The sequence below is a fragment of the Mesoplodon mirus genome (assembly GCF_964341445.2).
Source record: "Mesoplodon mirus genome assembly, chromosome: 9".
In the NCBI taxonomy this organism is placed as follows: Eukaryota; Metazoa; Chordata; class Mammalia; order Artiodactyla; family Ziphiidae; genus Mesoplodon; species Mesoplodon mirus.
The window spans coordinates 11,359,330-11,376,249 of NC_138985.1; the positions used below are offsets into that span (position 1 = coordinate 11,359,330).

Consider the following 16,920-nt stretch of genomic DNA (forward strand, 5'->3'; position numbering starts at 1 on the left):
TTGCATCTCCCTCCCTCCCACCCCTCCAGGCAGTCACAAAGCACCGAGCTGATCTCCCTGTAAAGCATCAGAATTTTTGACAACTAAAAGAAAATGTAAAGCCACAGAAATAATGACTTTTGCTATTCATCTGAATAAAGAGGAAGGAAGCACAATATATATTATCCTCATGTGTAACTGTACCCTCAATAACTCTGTAGGTGTTTTATGCGGTGTTTAGATCACTCATTATGATGTAGGTAATGACACAAGGGGTCTCAGGGGCCGTGCACTTCACCTGGGCCTTCCTTGGCACCTTCCAGAGCCTCTGGGTCTGGGGGCGGCTCGGTGTCCCACGGAGACTGGGATGGAGACAAAGCAGAGGCCCTGGATGTCTGCGGGGTCCTCTTGTCTGGGTCTGCTTGCTGCTGTAACCACTCAGCGTTATATCCATTGCTAATAAGTTTGGAAAAGTTTGTGGGTGAACTGGTTTTTTGACCAGGCCTCAAAAAGAGAAAAATTAAGTACATAATTACAAAGGTGAAGGAGAATCCAGAAGCGTTCTCAGCGAACATACTGATGGTAAATTATATGCGTTACGCCCCTGAAGACACGACAGAGACGCTTCTCCCTCTCTCCCTCTATCTCTCTTTCTCAATCTCTCTCCACTTTGAAGCATAAGGAAGTAACCTCCAAGCATCCTTGTACACAGTGAGTGCATACTTAGTTCAGTTTCCAAAACCTTTCTTCAGAACAGCCAATGAGAAGAAGAAGAATTCCAGCATTTCCCAGGGATGCCTTCTTCTGAAAGAACCGCCCCTTCCCTGGGGAGGGATGAGTGACTCAGACTCTACCACTTTCAAACAAATTGTTCCTTTCTTAATTAGTTCTTCCCTGTGCACGTTAAAGATTAGCTGCTGCTTCTTTACACACTTCTGTCTTCTCTCTGTCATTTACATCTTTGCAGACCTTATCATAACCTCCATTAGGAGAGGCGGGGGAGATGGGATGTAAAACACGTGATATGCGTCACGTGACGCATATCACCTGTGCCCTCCCAGCCTCGGGTTTCTTACTTGTAAATCACTCTGTTGTCAAGAGTCTTCCTAATGGCTCTGGTGGGCTCTCTCTCTCTCTATATATATATATAGATAGACAGATAGATAGATAAGGAGATAGAGAGATAGGTAGATATAAAAATATAGATAGATATAGATAGATAGAAAGACATAGAGGTATACAGAGATAGATAGATAGATAGATAGTTAGATGGATGATAGATAGATATCATTTTTTTGCCCTCGCAGGCTGAGTGTGGTGCTTTCACGGCATTTGTCACACAATGTAACTGATGGATCGCTCCTCCCCGAGCCCCACTAGAGTAGAGGAGAAGAAATTGTAAGAAGTAGTCAGACAATTAATGCCATTAATTCTAGCACTGCAGTGGGATTCTGGGAAAGGGGAGAGAAACAGAAGGCCTCAGGGACCCCCTCTCCAGCTGGGCGGGTCATGAAGTGTCAGGGCGCCCGACAGAGGTTCCAGCTGAACACAGAGCCGAGGGCTCACTAGGCGCAGACACCGGGGTCCAGGCCTTGGGGACAGAGACTGTCAGCACTGAGTAGCACACACATGGGGCCCCAAGTTTATAGGGCGAGCTTGGGTGACACAGGATGACAAGAGGACAGAGCTCAGCTCAGCGCTCAGGGTGGGGGAGGGTGGGGTCCACAGGGGCCCGGCGGGGCATCCGGAGGGAAGGGAAAATGGAAGAGGAGGCCAGTAGACAGGGCCAGGCCATGGGAAGTTGTGCCATTGAAGTCACATCACCACAACCTGCTGCTGGGAAGCGAATACCGTTAGGCTGGCATCAGCATCGTGTACTGGAGTCATGGTTGTCACTGTGGTCCCTTGGACCAAAGACCAAACCCAAACCAAATCCAGACCACGCTGGTGCAGCCCGTGCACTTACATGGCGGGAAAGGACAGTTTGCTTCCTGCAGGGTCTTTGGGGCCAAGCGGGGTCCCGGCTTTGCTCGGATACATGGACTTGATGGCTGGTAGCCTCACCTGTACAGAGAAACACACAAAACCCTGACTTAGAAGTGTTTGCTCCCTGCACTTTCTCAGCCCCTGCACGGCTCTGTCAATGGTTTGGCGGCAGTACAGCGTCCAGCCTTGTATAGGGCACGGGCACCGTGACCCTGGTTAGCACCCGAAGCCTCTGTTTACTGCTGGGAAGCGTCGCCAGGAGCAGCCCGCTCACTGAACACGCCAACCCCCCAGAGCCAGGCTCAGGGCTGGGACCGGGTGTCTTGAGGACAGACAGCCGGGCTGCTGCACGCAGCTGACGCTGTGCACGGTGCTCAATTCTGTGAGCCCCGGAATAAACGTCCAGGGTTTCTCTTCCAAGCAGACACTGTGAAGCGGGCTGGGGTCAGGCAAGGAACCTGCCAGCCAGCGAGGCCGCTCCCCTGTTGTGCGGGGGGAGGGCGGCCAGCCTTGCTCATCGTCAGGACTCACTGCCGGTTTTAACGTGAATGTCACCAGTTCACCCACAGACCCCCACGTCCCAGGAGCCACGCCAGCCCCGTGAACCGAGACGCTGCCACCAGGAAGCCACTGACCCGAGATGGCCTCTACAGGGTGCCTTTGAAACAGAAATGCCTTGAAAGTGTGTTGCCCTGCAGTCGGTGCTCCTTCAAGGTCAAATACAAATACCCAGGGTTTGCACAGAAGAGAAGCAGCGTCTCCTCTTCCCTTCTTGTCCGTACAGAGTATTTCGGGGAATGTTAAACTCGTAAACAGAACGGGCTTGTTCAGAACCTGGTGAATGTCCTTTCTATCCGGGCAGATGAGAAGTGACGGCCAACTTTCCCGGAGACGAGCGTCAGCTCGTTAAAACTCGCTCAGTGAAAGGCAATCTTACCTCAAGGGGTGAATTCATAAGGACAAGAAGGAAGCTAATTTCCCGTGGCCTCTGGCCTTTGAGCAGATCGAATTTACAGTGCAGACCCCGGGGCCACGAGACACACCCTGCCGACAAGCACATCGCGGGGGCGTGCTCCGGGCGGCAAGCAAAGCCATGCCGTCTAGTGGGGCTCCAGTCACCTTTTTTTCCTCCGTTTCCAGTTCCTCGGCCTCTCTTTGCCAAACCGTCTTCATGTCGAAGTCGAAGGGCCCCCTTCTGTACTCGTAGTTGCCACTGGCGTGACCGGGGTGAGAGTCTTCATGAACCATGTAATCCGGTATGGACACAGCGGGGACCCTGCAGGAACGGACGGAAGGGCCCCGGCCCGCGGCTTAGGGCCACCTCCTGACCTCCCCTCCCTGCCTCCCCCCTTCCCCTTCCCCCGCCCCAGCACCCAGCTCTGACCTTCTCCGGTCCCCGCCCACCCACAGCCCCCTCATTTTCTGGGCTCCTGGTTCTGCTAGGATAAAGTCCAGGCCGGTAGCAGAGGGGGGGGAGGAGAGGGAGGGGAGGGGAGGAGGGGAGGGAGGGGAGGGAGAGGGAGGGGAGGGGAGAGGGAGGGGAGGGGAGGGGAGGAGAGGGGAGGGAGAGGGAGGGGCCCTCCGGGATGCAGTGCCAGGGAGAAGCTGGGCAACCAGCGGACCTCCAGCAAGGACGGGACGGAAGGGGGCGCCCAGCCTCCCGGAGACAGTGGGCTGCAGGGAGGCGGCGGGCGGAGAGGCCGGGCGCGGAGGTCAGAGGCTGGGGACGCAGGCCTGGGCGGGGCCGCAACGCGGGGGTCAGGATACTCACTGCCTCCGGTTGGCCGTCGGCGGCTGGCTGTGGTGGCCGTACCAGTCTGGCACGGAGTAGGCCACGGGGGAGCCCTTCCTGGTCCCGGAGGCAAAGTGCTTCAACAGATCTCGAGGCCAAAAAGACACGGCTGTAAGCGGCCTGCGCATTACCAGCGGGCAGGTCGAAGCGACCAGGGGACCGGCTCTCCTCCTGGGCCCCACTGGGCCGGGGGGCAGCACGCCGGGGTGTCCGCGGTCCTCACCCGCCAGTGCTCGTGCTGCCTGGTGCCCAGAGGACATCCCTCCTGCACCCCTGCCCCGCCGCCGGCCACCTCCTCCCTGTCTCTGGGGGGAGGGGAGGGGTCCTTGCTCCAGGGCGGTATCTGCGGGGACACAACTCCTCGGGCCCCCCGGGGGGCTGCGCCCTGGCTCCTCTCTCTGCCCAGGACAGTCTGTTCTCCACCCCCCACGCGGCAGTTCTGGGGTGAGCCGCCCCCTCCAGGTTTCCGGTGGGAAGCGGGGCACCGGCCCCTCTAAATCCTGGGGGCAGGGGGAGTGTTAACCGGTGCCCCGCTTGGAGCCAGGCTGAGAGGGTCAGAGACGCGCTCGGGCTCCAGTTCCCGATTCCCCCACTTGCTGCCAGGTCTTCGTCCCCTCCCCCGGCTTGAGGGCTTTTCCCAGGCAGGGGTCAGTCAGGCGGGGAAGCGGGCGCCACGGCCAGCATCGACTGTTCTTACTATTAGCGAGACGTGTTTAACTGTTTTCTTTTTCGAACTTTCCATTTTTAAATGTTTCAGACTTAGACAAAAGGTCCAAACAATGGTATGAATTGCCCTAAACCGTTCACCCAGACTCCTCAAATGTTGGGTTTCGTTTCCCATTCGCTTTATTGCTCTTCCTCTCTCTCCCCCTCCCCCAACCATTAGTACTGCCACTGTCATTGCTGTTTGGGGGACTGCTTGGGAGGCTTTCAGAGACAGTTATGACATAATCACAGTGTAGGGATCAAAATCAGGAAATCAGTGTGATGCAATCCTTTTATCCAGCTTACACGTCTTGTTCAGATTCTGCCAGCGGTCCCACTAATGTCCTTTTAACAGGTGGCTGGGGAGTGGGGAGGTGGCGCACCTTCTGTGCTTTACACGCAGTGAATCACATGGTCAGTTCCGGGCTTCTGACCATTAAAGCCAGGTACTGCCCTCTGCCATGTCGCCCACTCTCCCCGTGACAATCTCCACAGCAGGAACAGGGGTCAGAAAGAGAGAGAGAAAGGTCCGCGTTTCTCAGGCTCGTTCACCACAAAGGCCAGCCAGAAGGTGTGCTAGATAGATGTGACTCCTAACTTGACCAGCAACTTTAATTAGCACAGCTGAGCAGGCCTTTCTCAGTTACATCATGGATAAAAGTGTGATGTTCATCAACATCACCATGGCCACTCCTCCCTGGCCTCCATTACCAAGAAGATATTAATACACAGGATGAGGGACGGTGACACAGAGCAACAGGAACACAGATGCTTTACAGGCGACTGGGGAAGGGGTGGCCCTGAGCTGGGCGACTGCAGTTAGACAGGGAGGTGGGCACGGGAGTCACTGCAGGGGTGTCACTCAGAAGGAAAATCCCAATTCGGTGAACTCACAGCCTAGTGGGTCTTTCCCATAAACGGCAGCACGCCCGGACTTCCTACGGCCTTGGACAAAGCTCATACACTTCACATATTTTTACAGGGAAGACACAATGACCAGACGACCGTGTCACTCCCGCCACAAAGCACAAGCCTGCGGTGCTCACCGGGCTGGCCGCCTTGCTTCGATAGCTTCACGTACTCTGAGTCCGTTTCCTTCACCAAGTACCTTCGTTCCCCGGGCGTGTACCCACGGGGGGCTTCCCTCTGGTCACTGAGGCCTGGGATCTGGGACGCTGGCGGGGCATCCACAGCTTTCTCAGGCTGCTTCGCAGGAAGTTGGTAATACCAATCTAGGGAAGAGGAGGCCAAGGGTCAGGTCATTACTTAAGGAATCCAGGCTGGTTTGGTCCACTGCCCAGAAGACAACTACACCAGGGAGGGCGTCACACCCTCCCAGGACACCAGTAGAGGACATCAACATGGGGCACCGGCACAGGTGAAACTGCCCTCTTGTAAACACCTGTTACCTGAGGCATAACCCTGCCGGTCGTGCAGTTAACAGTCCCTAAAGGCCACGGGCAGCAGCCACAGTGCCCAGCAGATGACGAGCACCTTCTAGGAGGCCTGCTGGCCTGTCTTCTACTGGCTGCCCCTCTGTCCCAAAGCAGTGAGAGCAGAGCCCTTCCCTGGGGTTTTTAGCCTCCCAGTGAGGTATCCAAATCCCCTACGTGTGCAGCTGTCTCTCTCTTCTCCTTCAATCCTCCATGAATTGGGACTAAACTGCATTTCCGGGAGTACACATTCCTGAAAGATCGCAAAGCACTTAAAATGTGGGCAAGCCTCTGGACTATGTGACCAAATGTTAGCCAAGATTTGATCAACTTAGAACTTTATAAACACTGAGATATCATGATAAAAACTCTTACCAAAGTGGGCACAGAGGGATCATATCTCAACATAATAAAAGCTATTTATGACAAACCCACAGCCAGCATAATACTCAATGGTAAAAAGCTGAAAGCCTTCCCACTAAAATCTGGAGCAAGACAAGGATGCCCATTCTCACCACTTCTATTCAACATAGTATTAGAAGTCCTAGCCACAGCAATCAGACAAGAAAAAGAAGTTAAAAGTTTTCAAATTGGTAGGGAAGAGGTAAAATTGTCATTATATGCAGATGACATGATACTACATATAGAAAACCCTAAAGACTCCACACAAAAACTACTAGAACTGATAAATGAATTCAACCAGGTAGCAGGATACAAGATTACAGAAATCTGTTGCATTTCTTTACAGTAACAATGAAATATCAGAAAGGGAAAGTAAAAAAAAAAATCCCTTTTAAAATCACATCAAAAAGAAAAAAAAACAACCTAGGAATAAACCTGACCAAGGAGGCAAAAGACTTATATGCTGAGAACTATAAAACATTGATAAAGGAAACTGAAGATGATTCAAAGAAATGGAAAGATATCCCATGCTCTTGGGTTGGAAGAATTAATACAGTAAGTTCCCTACATACGAACCTTTAAGTTGCAAACTTTCAAAGATGTGAACATGCATCTGGTTCCAGCAAGGAACCAAAACCTGTGCCATCAACATCAGGCGTGAGTGAAATTGCAGCTCACCCTCCGTCTCCTATTGCTGTGGATCCTTCAGCTCTACCATCTCCCACCTCCTCTCCATCCTCCAGTCAGTAACTCTTCTTGCCTGTTCACTGGATGCCAGCCCCTGGATGCCAGCTGTTGTACTGTACTTTTCAAGGCACTGTACTGTATGATTAAAAATATTTTCTTTATTTTTTGTTTGTTTTTTATGTATTATTTGTGTGAGAAGTATTATAAACCTATTATAATACAGTACTATATAGCCGATTGTATTATTTGGTTACGTAGGCGAAATTTTTTTGACTTATGAACAAATTGGACTTACGAATGCACTCTCAGAATGGAACTTGTTTGTATGTAGGGGACTTACTGTATTGTTAAAATGGCCATACTACCCAAAGCAATCTACAGCTTTAACATGATGCCTATCAAATTACCCGTGACATTTTTCACAGAACTAGAACAAATAATCCTAAAATTTATATGGGACCACAAAAGACCCAGAATTGCCAAAGCAATCCTGAGGAAAAAGAAAAAGCTGGAGACATAACTGTTCCAGACTTCAGACAAAACTACAAAGCTACAGTAATCAAAACAGTGTGGTATCGGCACAAAAACAGACCTACAGATCAGTGGAACAGAATAAAGAGCCCAGAAATAAACCCAGACACCTAGGGTCAATTAATCTGTGACAAAGGAGGCAAGAATATACGATGAGGAAAAGACAGTCTCTTTAGCAAGTGGTGTTGGGAAAGTTGGACAGCCACATGTAAATCAATGAAATTAGAACACTCCCTCTCTCACACACAAAAATAAACTCAAAATGGCTTAAAGACTGAAATATAAGACATGACGCCATAAAACTTCTAGAAGAGAACATAGGCAAAACATTCTCTGACATAAATTGTAGCAACATTTTCTTAGGTCAGTCTCCCAAGGCAATAGAAATAAAAGCAAAAATAAACAAGCGGGACCTAATCAAACGTATAAGCTTTTGCATAGAAAAGGAAATCTAAGCAAAACGAAAAGACAACCTATGGACTGGGAGAAAATATTTGCAAACTATGTGATGGACAAGGGCTTAATGTCCAAAATATACAAACAGCTCGTACAACTCAATAACAAAAAACTAAACAATCCAATCAAAAAATGGGCAGAAAACCTAAATAAACATTTAGGTTTAATAAACATTTAGAAGACATACAGGTGGCCAATAGGCAAATGAAAAGATGCTCAACATCACTAATTATTAGAGAAGTGCAAATCAAAACTACAATGAGTTATCACCTCACAACAGTCAGAATAGCCATCATCAAAAAGTCTACAAATAATAAATGCTGGGACTGCCCTTATGGTGCAGTGGTTAAGAATCCACCTGCCAGTGCAGGGTACACGGGTTCGAGCCCTGGTCCAGGAAGATCCCACAACTAAGCCCATGTGCCACAACTATTGAGCCTGTGCTCTAGAGCCCGCAAGCCACAACTACTGAGCCCTCGTGCCACAACTACTGAAGCCGTGCTCCGCAACAAGAGAAGCCACTGCAATGAGAAGCCCGCGCACCACAACGAAGAGTAGCCTCTGCTCACTGCAACTAGAGAAAGCCCACACACAGCAACAAAGACCCAACACAGCCAAAAATTAATTAATTAATTAATTTTAAAAATAATAAATGCTGGAGAGGGTGTGGAGAAAAGGGAACCCATCTACACTGTTGGTGGGAATGTATATTGGTGTAGCCACTATGGAGAACACTATGGAGTTTCCTTAAAAGAATTAAAATAGAGCTACCATATGATCCTGCAATCCCACTCTTGGGCATGTATCCAGAAAAGATGAAAACTCTAATTCAAAAAGATACAGGCACCCCTATGTTCATAAGCAGCACTATTTACAATAGCCAGGACATGGAAGCAACCTAAATGTCCCCTGACAGATGAATGGATAAAGAAGATGTGCTACATATATACAATGGAATATTACTCAGCCATAAAAAAGAATGAAATAATGCCATTTGCAGCAACATGGATGGACCTAGAGATTATCATACTAAGTGAAGTAAGTCAGAGTCAGACAGAGAAAGACAAATTCCACATATATCACTTATATGTGGAATCTAAAAAAAATGATACAAATGAGCTTATTTACAAAACAGAAACAGACTCACAAACATAGAAAACAAACTTATGGTTACCAAAGAGGAAAGGTGGGTGGGAGGGATAAATTAGGAGGTTGAGATTCACATATGTACATTACTATAAATAAAACAGATAATCTATAATGACCTACTGTATAGCACAGGGAACTCTACTCAATATCTACCTATAATGGAAAAGAATATGAAAAAGAATAGATATATATGTATAAGTGAATCACTTTGCTGTACACCTGAAACGAACACAATATTGTGGATCAACTAGACTCCAATTGGAAAAACAAACAAACAAACACTGAGAAAGAAGTAAGGGCCTAACCGAACAGGTTTGCTAATTCGACAGGAGCAGAAAGATGCAGGGCTGCGTGCCGCCATCAGGGAGGCTTCATGGCAAACAGTGTCATCTGAACCCCACCCAGCTTTTCTTTTGCTTGAGGCCAAAGCGGGACATCCGAGTCGTCCTCAGACAGCAAAGGGGAGCAGCACTCAGGAGGGTGGCTGAACGGGGCGGGGCGGCGGGGCGGGGGGCTTTGTCCCGGGCTTCCTCATGCTGTGGGAAGCATCTCGGGCCGCAGATTGGCAGGGGTGGGCTGCGTGTGGCTTCCATGGAAACATCAAGTCTGGTCCCACAAGGGTGAAGTGTGGTGAGTGTAGATAAAGGTGTGGGATTTCTAGGGAAGAGGGTCTCGTGAAGCGGAGGGTGGGAGGACCAACAGGGGTGGTGAATGCAGGCCAGCTTACTCCCTGCCCTCCCTCCCCATCGATCTGAACCCCCCGCCCCACCCAGAGTGGCCACGGCGGGGGGGCGGTGAGCTGAACTGGCCTTGTCAGAGCCCTGAGGCCCCCTCAGTGGGCACCCAAGTCACAGCCCTGCAGGCTGCTTTGTGACCACCTGTGAGGGTCCCTGGCAGGAGCGAGAGCTGTGGGCAGAAGCCCAGGGACCTGTAGTGATCAGGCCCACTTATGGCTCCACAGAGAGAAGACCCTGGGACACTCGGGCTCTTGGTGTTCTGGTGACTCTTTGCATCAGAAACTGATTAACCACATGTCCAATATCACAGCTGATTGAAAACTTTGGACACAAAATCCAGGAGGGTGAAATAAGAAAGATGCCATTATCGTAGCTCAAGTAACTCTTGCATTTAAGAGCTTACTGGAACCAGCTGTCAAAAATGCATGGTGTTCAGGGAACTCCCTGGCAGTCCCGTGGTTAGGACTCTGAACTCTCATTGACGAGGGCCCAGGTTCAATCCCTGGTCGGGGAACTAAAATCCCACAAGCTGTGCGTCGTGGCCAAAAAAAAAAAAAAAAAAAGCATGGCGTTCAGGTTCTAACATAGGACTGGCTTCTGGCAGGTGTGATGGGTAATTTTACGTGTCGCCTTAGCTAGGCCAGAGTTCCCAGATGTTTAGTCTGGCATGTTACTGTGAAGGTGCTTTTTAGAGGAGATTAACAGTCAAATCAATGGACTCTGACTAAAGCAGATAAGTCTCCCTAACGTCGGTGGGCCTTATGCCATCAGTTCAAGGATTTAGGAGAAAAGACTGAGGTCTCCTGAGGAGGAAGGAATTCAGCCCCCAGACAGCCTTTGGACTCAGGACTGCAGCATCAGCCCTCCCCTAGGTCTCCGGCCTACAGATCTTGGACCTGCCTGCTACACAACTTGGTGAGTCAGTTCCTTAAAATAAATCAATCTTCCGGTCAATCTCCCTCCCTCTCTCTCTCTCTCTCTTTCTCTCCACACACACACACACACACACACACACACACACACACATATCGTTAGGCTACAGAGAACCCTGACTGGTACAGCAGGAGCACAGGAAAACGGTGCTGAATAGATCCCTTTACACAAGCACACATGGATCCCAGGAACAAGAAGTCACCATCCTCTGAAGCTAAAAGTTAGCCACCCAATCTGTACTTGGAACTAAAGCTAGTTCATTGCATAAAAATGAATGTTCATGGGAAATCTTTTAAATATCTAAAGAACAGTAATTAGATGAACAGTATAATGGAAAAACTATAGTTTTGAAAAGGAGAAACTCCCCCACCCTGCCCCGGAAAGCTTTAAAGAAGTGTGCCCAAGCTCACAGAGAATTAATTCAAGAGCTAGGAGGATGGGTAGGACCATCTTATCTGATTGTATTCAGCTCAAATATTTTCTTTTAGAGGGAAGGCATTCGGTTCCAGCTTTATTTTTCCTCTCTGTGTTTTGATTACTAATTAATCAACAGAGAACAGAGTAGCGTCTACTTCTCATTACTGGAAGCTTTGGGCGGGCACTGAGCTCTAAATTAGTTGGCTGTTTATCACTGCGTGCCCTGCTCAGAGAACCAGCACACGAGTCACTGTGAACCAACTGTCACCACACACACACACACACACACACACACACACACACACACACACACAGGGTTAAAGGAACGAGAATTGTCTTGTCCTCAAACATTATCAGTACTTGTATGGCACCAGATCACTTAAGTACCATGTAGATTTCTTTACGAGCTCCCTTGCCCCCTTGCATGCTTGCTTTATCCATAGGAGCCAGGCTCAGAGAGACCGCAAGGTGACTCAGCCCCACAGCTCTCTGGCGTCTGAGGGCACATCCCACGGGGCTCTGGAGCCCTGCCTTTGGGCCGCCGCGGCCTTGGAGAACAGGGCAGCCTCCTGAAACTCTGAGCCTCGGCTTCCTCACCTATAAACCAGGGCTAAGGACCCCTCAGCAGGTTGTTCTGAAGTTCAGTGTTAGTGTGACCGCGTTTAGCAAAGCACCTGGCAAGTGTTGCCGTCTCCTGCGCTGCTCACACGGGGAGGCCACACACTAAGGCACTGAGACGTCAGACCCAGGCTGAGAGCCCACCGTGGAGACGGGGACCCAGGCCTCCTGTCCCCTGCCCCATTCCCAGCACAGCCACGGACCCACCCACAGTGGCCACAGCAGAGCTCCAGGCAAGAAGCACGTTGAGACTGTGAAGAAGGCCACGCTTGGTCCCACTGCCCGCAGCCCCCCTGCCCGCCCTCACCCTGCCTTTCCCGGCAGAGCTCTGGGGCTCTCTTCTCCTCCCGCCTTCTCCAGCCCTTCTCGAGATGGGGCAGCGTAAAAACCAAGGCAAAACCAGCCTCCAGCACCCAGGTCTTCCTCCTTGCCTTCTGCCAGCTTCACAGTGAGAAGCCCACTGCCGTGGGAGCCTCCACCAGAGGCTTGTTTCCTGTGTCCCAGTGCTTAAAGCAGGAGACATAGCTACCCTGGTTGGGGTCTAAATTAGGAGCAAGAGATAGGTGATCAATGAAATACATGGGGATGCAGCTGAAAATGAAAGGGCCCAAGCCAACATACAGGGAGAGCCCTGTGAGACTTACACAGGGTTGCTGTTACAGAGAAATTTTCAGAGATGCTATCGCCCCCACAACTGAGAAGCTCCAACAGCAGTGGGTAGCCTGGCTTTCTTTTGTTGGATATAGGGGAAAAACTAACAAGCAAACTAACAAGCCTAGTTTCCCCCCATGCTGCCCTTTAAGCCTTGCTTCCACACCGGGGCATAGGGGCAGTGTGCAGCTTTCTCTGAGGGTACCCTGTGTTGTCCTGTCCCCTCCCGGCCGCCCCCGCTGGTGTGAGCCAGTCCAGCCAGCCGCAGAGCAAACGCGGGGTTCCTCTCCCCGGGCTACTCACCGCAGGGAGCATAGCGGCTCGCGGCGCCGTGCAGCTCCTTGCTCGTGCTCCTCATGCCGGGAGACACGCTGGACCGGCTGTTCTCTGTTCTCGGGGGAACCAGGAACCGACGCGGGGGTTGAGCTGCAGAGGCCGGGTCCCCGTTCCTGCTCTGTCTGTCCTCCTCCACCTGACAGGTATGCAGGCGTTACTACTCGGGACATGCGGTCAAGTCCAGGCAGGGTATACAGCAGGGGCACATCCACACGGGTATACAGCAGGGGCACACACACACACGCCGAGTAGACAGCAGGGGACAGCAGGTCCCGAGGTACCCCACCCCCGGCCCGGGTGACGGGTGGCCCCCTCCCTGCCCAGACCCCACTGGCCGTCTGACCCCGCTCGCTCACCTGCCGGCCTAGGGTCTGGGTGGTTGTCACCTGCAGCGTCCGAGGTCACTCTGTTCCAGCGGGCGGCTGGGATCAACCCCAAACTCCCAGCGCGGCGCGGAAACACAGCACCCGCGTCGCCGGGGCAACGGCCTGGGCCAACCGGCGGTCGCAGCGGAAGCAGCGGCAGCCAATCGGGGCAGTGTGAGGGGCCGCAGCTGGCCAATCAGCTCCAGGGGCAGAGCGCGGGCTCCTACTATCAACTGCCCGGCGCCAGTGCGTGGCCTAGGGGCTGGCCTGGGCGTGGCCGCGCTGCTGGCCAGGCGAGGCCTCAGGACGTGGCGGGGGCGTGACTGCGCTGCTGACAGGGACGTTGCCTCGGTGCTGGCCTGGGCGTGGCCGCGCTGAGGGCCGGGCGAGGCCTCAGGGCGTGTTGGGGGCGTGACTGCGCTGCTGACAGGGGCGTTGCCTCGGTGCTGGCCTGGGCGAGGCCGCGCTGATGGCGGGGCGAGGCATGGGGCGTGCTGGGGGTGAGGCCGGCCTCAGAGTTCTGGTGCGCCCTCGCCTCCCTGCTGTCCAAGAAATTCGACAGGGATTTTCTTGGAAATCTCTTATTCATTTAATGCATTAAAAAAAGAGGACAGGGCTTCCCTGGTGGCGCAGTGGTTAAGAAGCCATCTGCCAATGCAGGGGACACGGGTTCGAGCCCTGGTCCGGGAAGATCCCACATGCCGCGGAGCAACTAAGCCTGTGCGTCACAACTACTGAGCCTGCGCGCTAGAGCCCGCGAGCCACAACTACTGACGTCCGCATGCCTAGAGCCCGTGGTCCACAGCAAGAGAAGCCACTGCAATGAGAAGCCCATGCACCCCCAACGAAGAGTAGCCCTGCTCTCTGCAACTAGAGAAAGCCCACGCTGCAACTAGAAAAAGCCCATGCACAGCAACGAAAACCCAACGCAGCCAAAAATAAATATTAATTAATTAATTAATTTTAAAAAAGGACAAATAAGTACCTGGGAAAACTCAGCACACAGCCATTCCTGCCAATTGTGTATCAGTAGTAAAATTACCATGTAAACGCCTTCCACACGCTTTATTTTTTCAGTATTTCTGGTTTGGAAATTGAGAGATCCTTTAAAAAAAAAAGTCTTTGGCGGTGTTTCCTCGGAACAGTGTTCAGAGTCCCAACGCTTGACTTCAGTGCGAACTTTTGTCCCGCCTGGATTCGGTCTCTATTGTGAGTCGTGCTCCCCACTGTGCTCCGTGAGCCCAGAGGCCGCAGCAGGGGCCACGACGTGGTCATCCGGACAGAATGAGGGGGAGGACTAGCCGCCGGAGACCCTGTGGTTCCCACCACCCGGGCGGTAGAATGGAGCTAAGGTTTTCTTCTGCAGAAAAAAGAAAAATCAAGATGTCTTTAAAGGTGGTCATTTGGCAACTTTAATTAAACAAGGTGCTGCGTCTGCTACACAAGTAAAGCCCTAGACATCTAGCAGAAGACAGGTGATGTACGAATTGGGTAACGAGAGGATAACTCCTGTGATGGGAATGAACCCTAACTGAGGTTTATCCAGCCCTCATATAATATTTTCAGGATCCTCAGCTGGCCCAGTCTTGAAAGTAATCAAGACTTCATTTTTCAATGTCAAATGTTGTTCCACTGCAGGTAGAGGCACGTAGACTGTCACTAAGAATAATAGGGCTTCCTTTTGCATAAGTCACAGCATTGTTTGCCCGGGCGGTAGAATGGAGCTAAGGTTTTCTTCTGCAGAAAAAAGAAAAATCAAGATGTCTTTAAAGGTGGTCATTTGGCAACTTTAATTAAACAAGGTGCTGTGTCTGCTACACAAGTAAAGCCCTAGACATCTAGCAGAAGACAGGTGATGTACGAATTGGGTAACGAGAGGATAACTCCTGTGATGGGAATGAACCCTAACTGAGGTTTATCCAGCCCTCATATAATATTTTCAGGATCCTCAGCTGGCCCAGTCTTGAAAGTAATCAAGACTTCATTTTTCAATGTCAAATGTTGTTCCACTGCAGGTAGAGGCACGTAGACTGTCACTAAGAATAATAGGGCTTCCTTTTGCATAAGTCACAGCATTGTTTGCCCAGGGATTAGGGTTAGTGAGGGGATGGCGTCTGGGAACCAGGAGTAGGTTCTCACCAGACCTGCTGTAGCCTCCAGAACTGGGAGAAATACATTCCTGTTGTTTATAAGTCACCCAGTCTGTGGGCTCCCTCATGGACTAAGACAAAGGCTTTGTGTCATGTTTAGGATGGCGTCTGGGAACCAGGAGCAGGTTCTCACCAGACCTGCTGTAGCCTCCAGAACTGGGAGAAGTACATTCCTGTTGTTTATAAGTCACCCAGTCTGTGGGCTCCCTCATGGACTAAGACAAAGGCTTTGCATCATGTTTAGGATTTCAGGAGGAACTGGCTTTTAGAACTATGTTTGGATCATTCATCAGAACCAGAAGTTCCCGTATCTTTCACAGCTTTGAAACCCTTGCACCTGGAAACTAACAGTTAAGACTGCTTGGATAAGTGGTCCCGCACACCTTCTTTACTTGCCTTCCAAGACCTGGGACTCTGCTGTTTTCACTCTAACTCGCAAGCTAATCCTGCAAACTAGTCTTCATCGCTGGATCCTCCATTTCTTCCTGGCATCTATATTTTGGAGTGCCATAGACCTCAGTCTTTGGACATCTATCTCTGTGTGCTATCCATACTCACTGGTTATTCAATCTCCTCCAAACACCACACCCCCACCCCCGAGACGACTCCCAAATTTTTACTTCCAGCTGCAACACTCCCCAACTTTTGGCAGGGATGGCATATTTCTCTTGCTCCTTGCTTAGCTGGGAACAGCTAGTAACTGGGCTGGGAAGGTCCTGCAAAGAAAGGGTCTCAGAGGGCACAGCCAAGCAGGGCTGGGGAAGAGAGATGTTAATATAGATTATGGCCAATCAGAATTCCTTCTGAACCAAAGAAACTGTAATCTTAAATAAAATAATTGACAAATTATAAAAGCAGTGTTGAGTTTATTTGGGAATAGCAGAGGAATTGCAATCTGGGACAAACAAGATTGTCAACTGGAAAAAAAAAAGAAAAAGCACAACCTAAAAGCCGAAATTTATGTTTTATTCAGTGGACTTGCTGAGGACTTAAGCCAAGAAGACAGCCTCTCAGCTCGCTCAGAAGGACTGCTCCCCAAAAGGTAAGGGGGTGGCCAGAATATGTAGGAGTTTTTGCAACAAAGACCAGGTAGTCAGAACATCGAAAGATTACTGTTAACTAAAGAAAACCAGGTATCTCAGGTTAATGAATTTAGCGCTTTTGTATGTATGGGAGGATACAAGACTCTGGGCTCCCTGAACTCATTCCTTTGATGTTCACCTCAGCTGTCTAGGGCCAGTGTCCAGGTTTTCTCCGTTCTGGGTCCCCTCAGGGTACACAGTCCATGAGACTGCAGTGGCTGATGGCTTTTGAGGGCCACATGTCCTGTTTACTAACATGGCAGGACACATTCTTTGTCCACACTGTGGTGAACCATAGGCAAGTCCAAAGAGACAAAGGGAAGGTCAGTTTTTATTAGGTTTGGGGAGGAAATTGGGGAGGGTTGTTTTGAATAAAAGTTCATTAGAAAAGAACAAGAGTTCCAGGTTGTGGCAGTTTCTTGTTGGCTGCAAGTTGTGGTTAGTGCATTGTTCCTGGGGTGGGGAGGGATCTTCCTTCCCTTAAAATCAGGAGAAGAAATTCCCATGTTGA

The 16,920-nt window shown here is 50.7% G+C and overlaps 1 protein-coding gene across 2 annotated transcripts; it reads right to left on the reverse strand.

Annotated features, from left to right (window-relative positions):
* On the reverse strand, positions 1–13,276 carry LOC309810663 (uncharacterized protein C7orf57 homolog). Of its 2 annotated transcripts, none has more exons than XM_082632835.1 (7): positions 13,169–13,276; positions 12,780–12,948; positions 5,509–5,694; positions 3,737–3,845; positions 3,085–3,241; positions 1,946–2,043; positions 1–435 (listed from the first exon to the last, which is right to left on the reverse strand). In XM_082632835.1, the coding sequence occupies exons 2-7, from the start codon at positions 12,832–12,834 to the stop codon at positions 258–260; spliced, it is 783 nt and encodes a 260-aa protein (XP_082488961.1). In that variant the 5' UTR covers positions 12,835–12,948; positions 13,169–13,276; the 3' UTR covers positions 1–257. The 2 variants fall into 2 exon arrangements, with proteins under 2 accessions (XP_082488961.1, XP_082488960.1); XM_082632834.1 differs by having other exon boundaries at positions 1–483.
* Between the last annotated feature and the right edge of the window lie 3,644 nt (positions 13,277–16,920).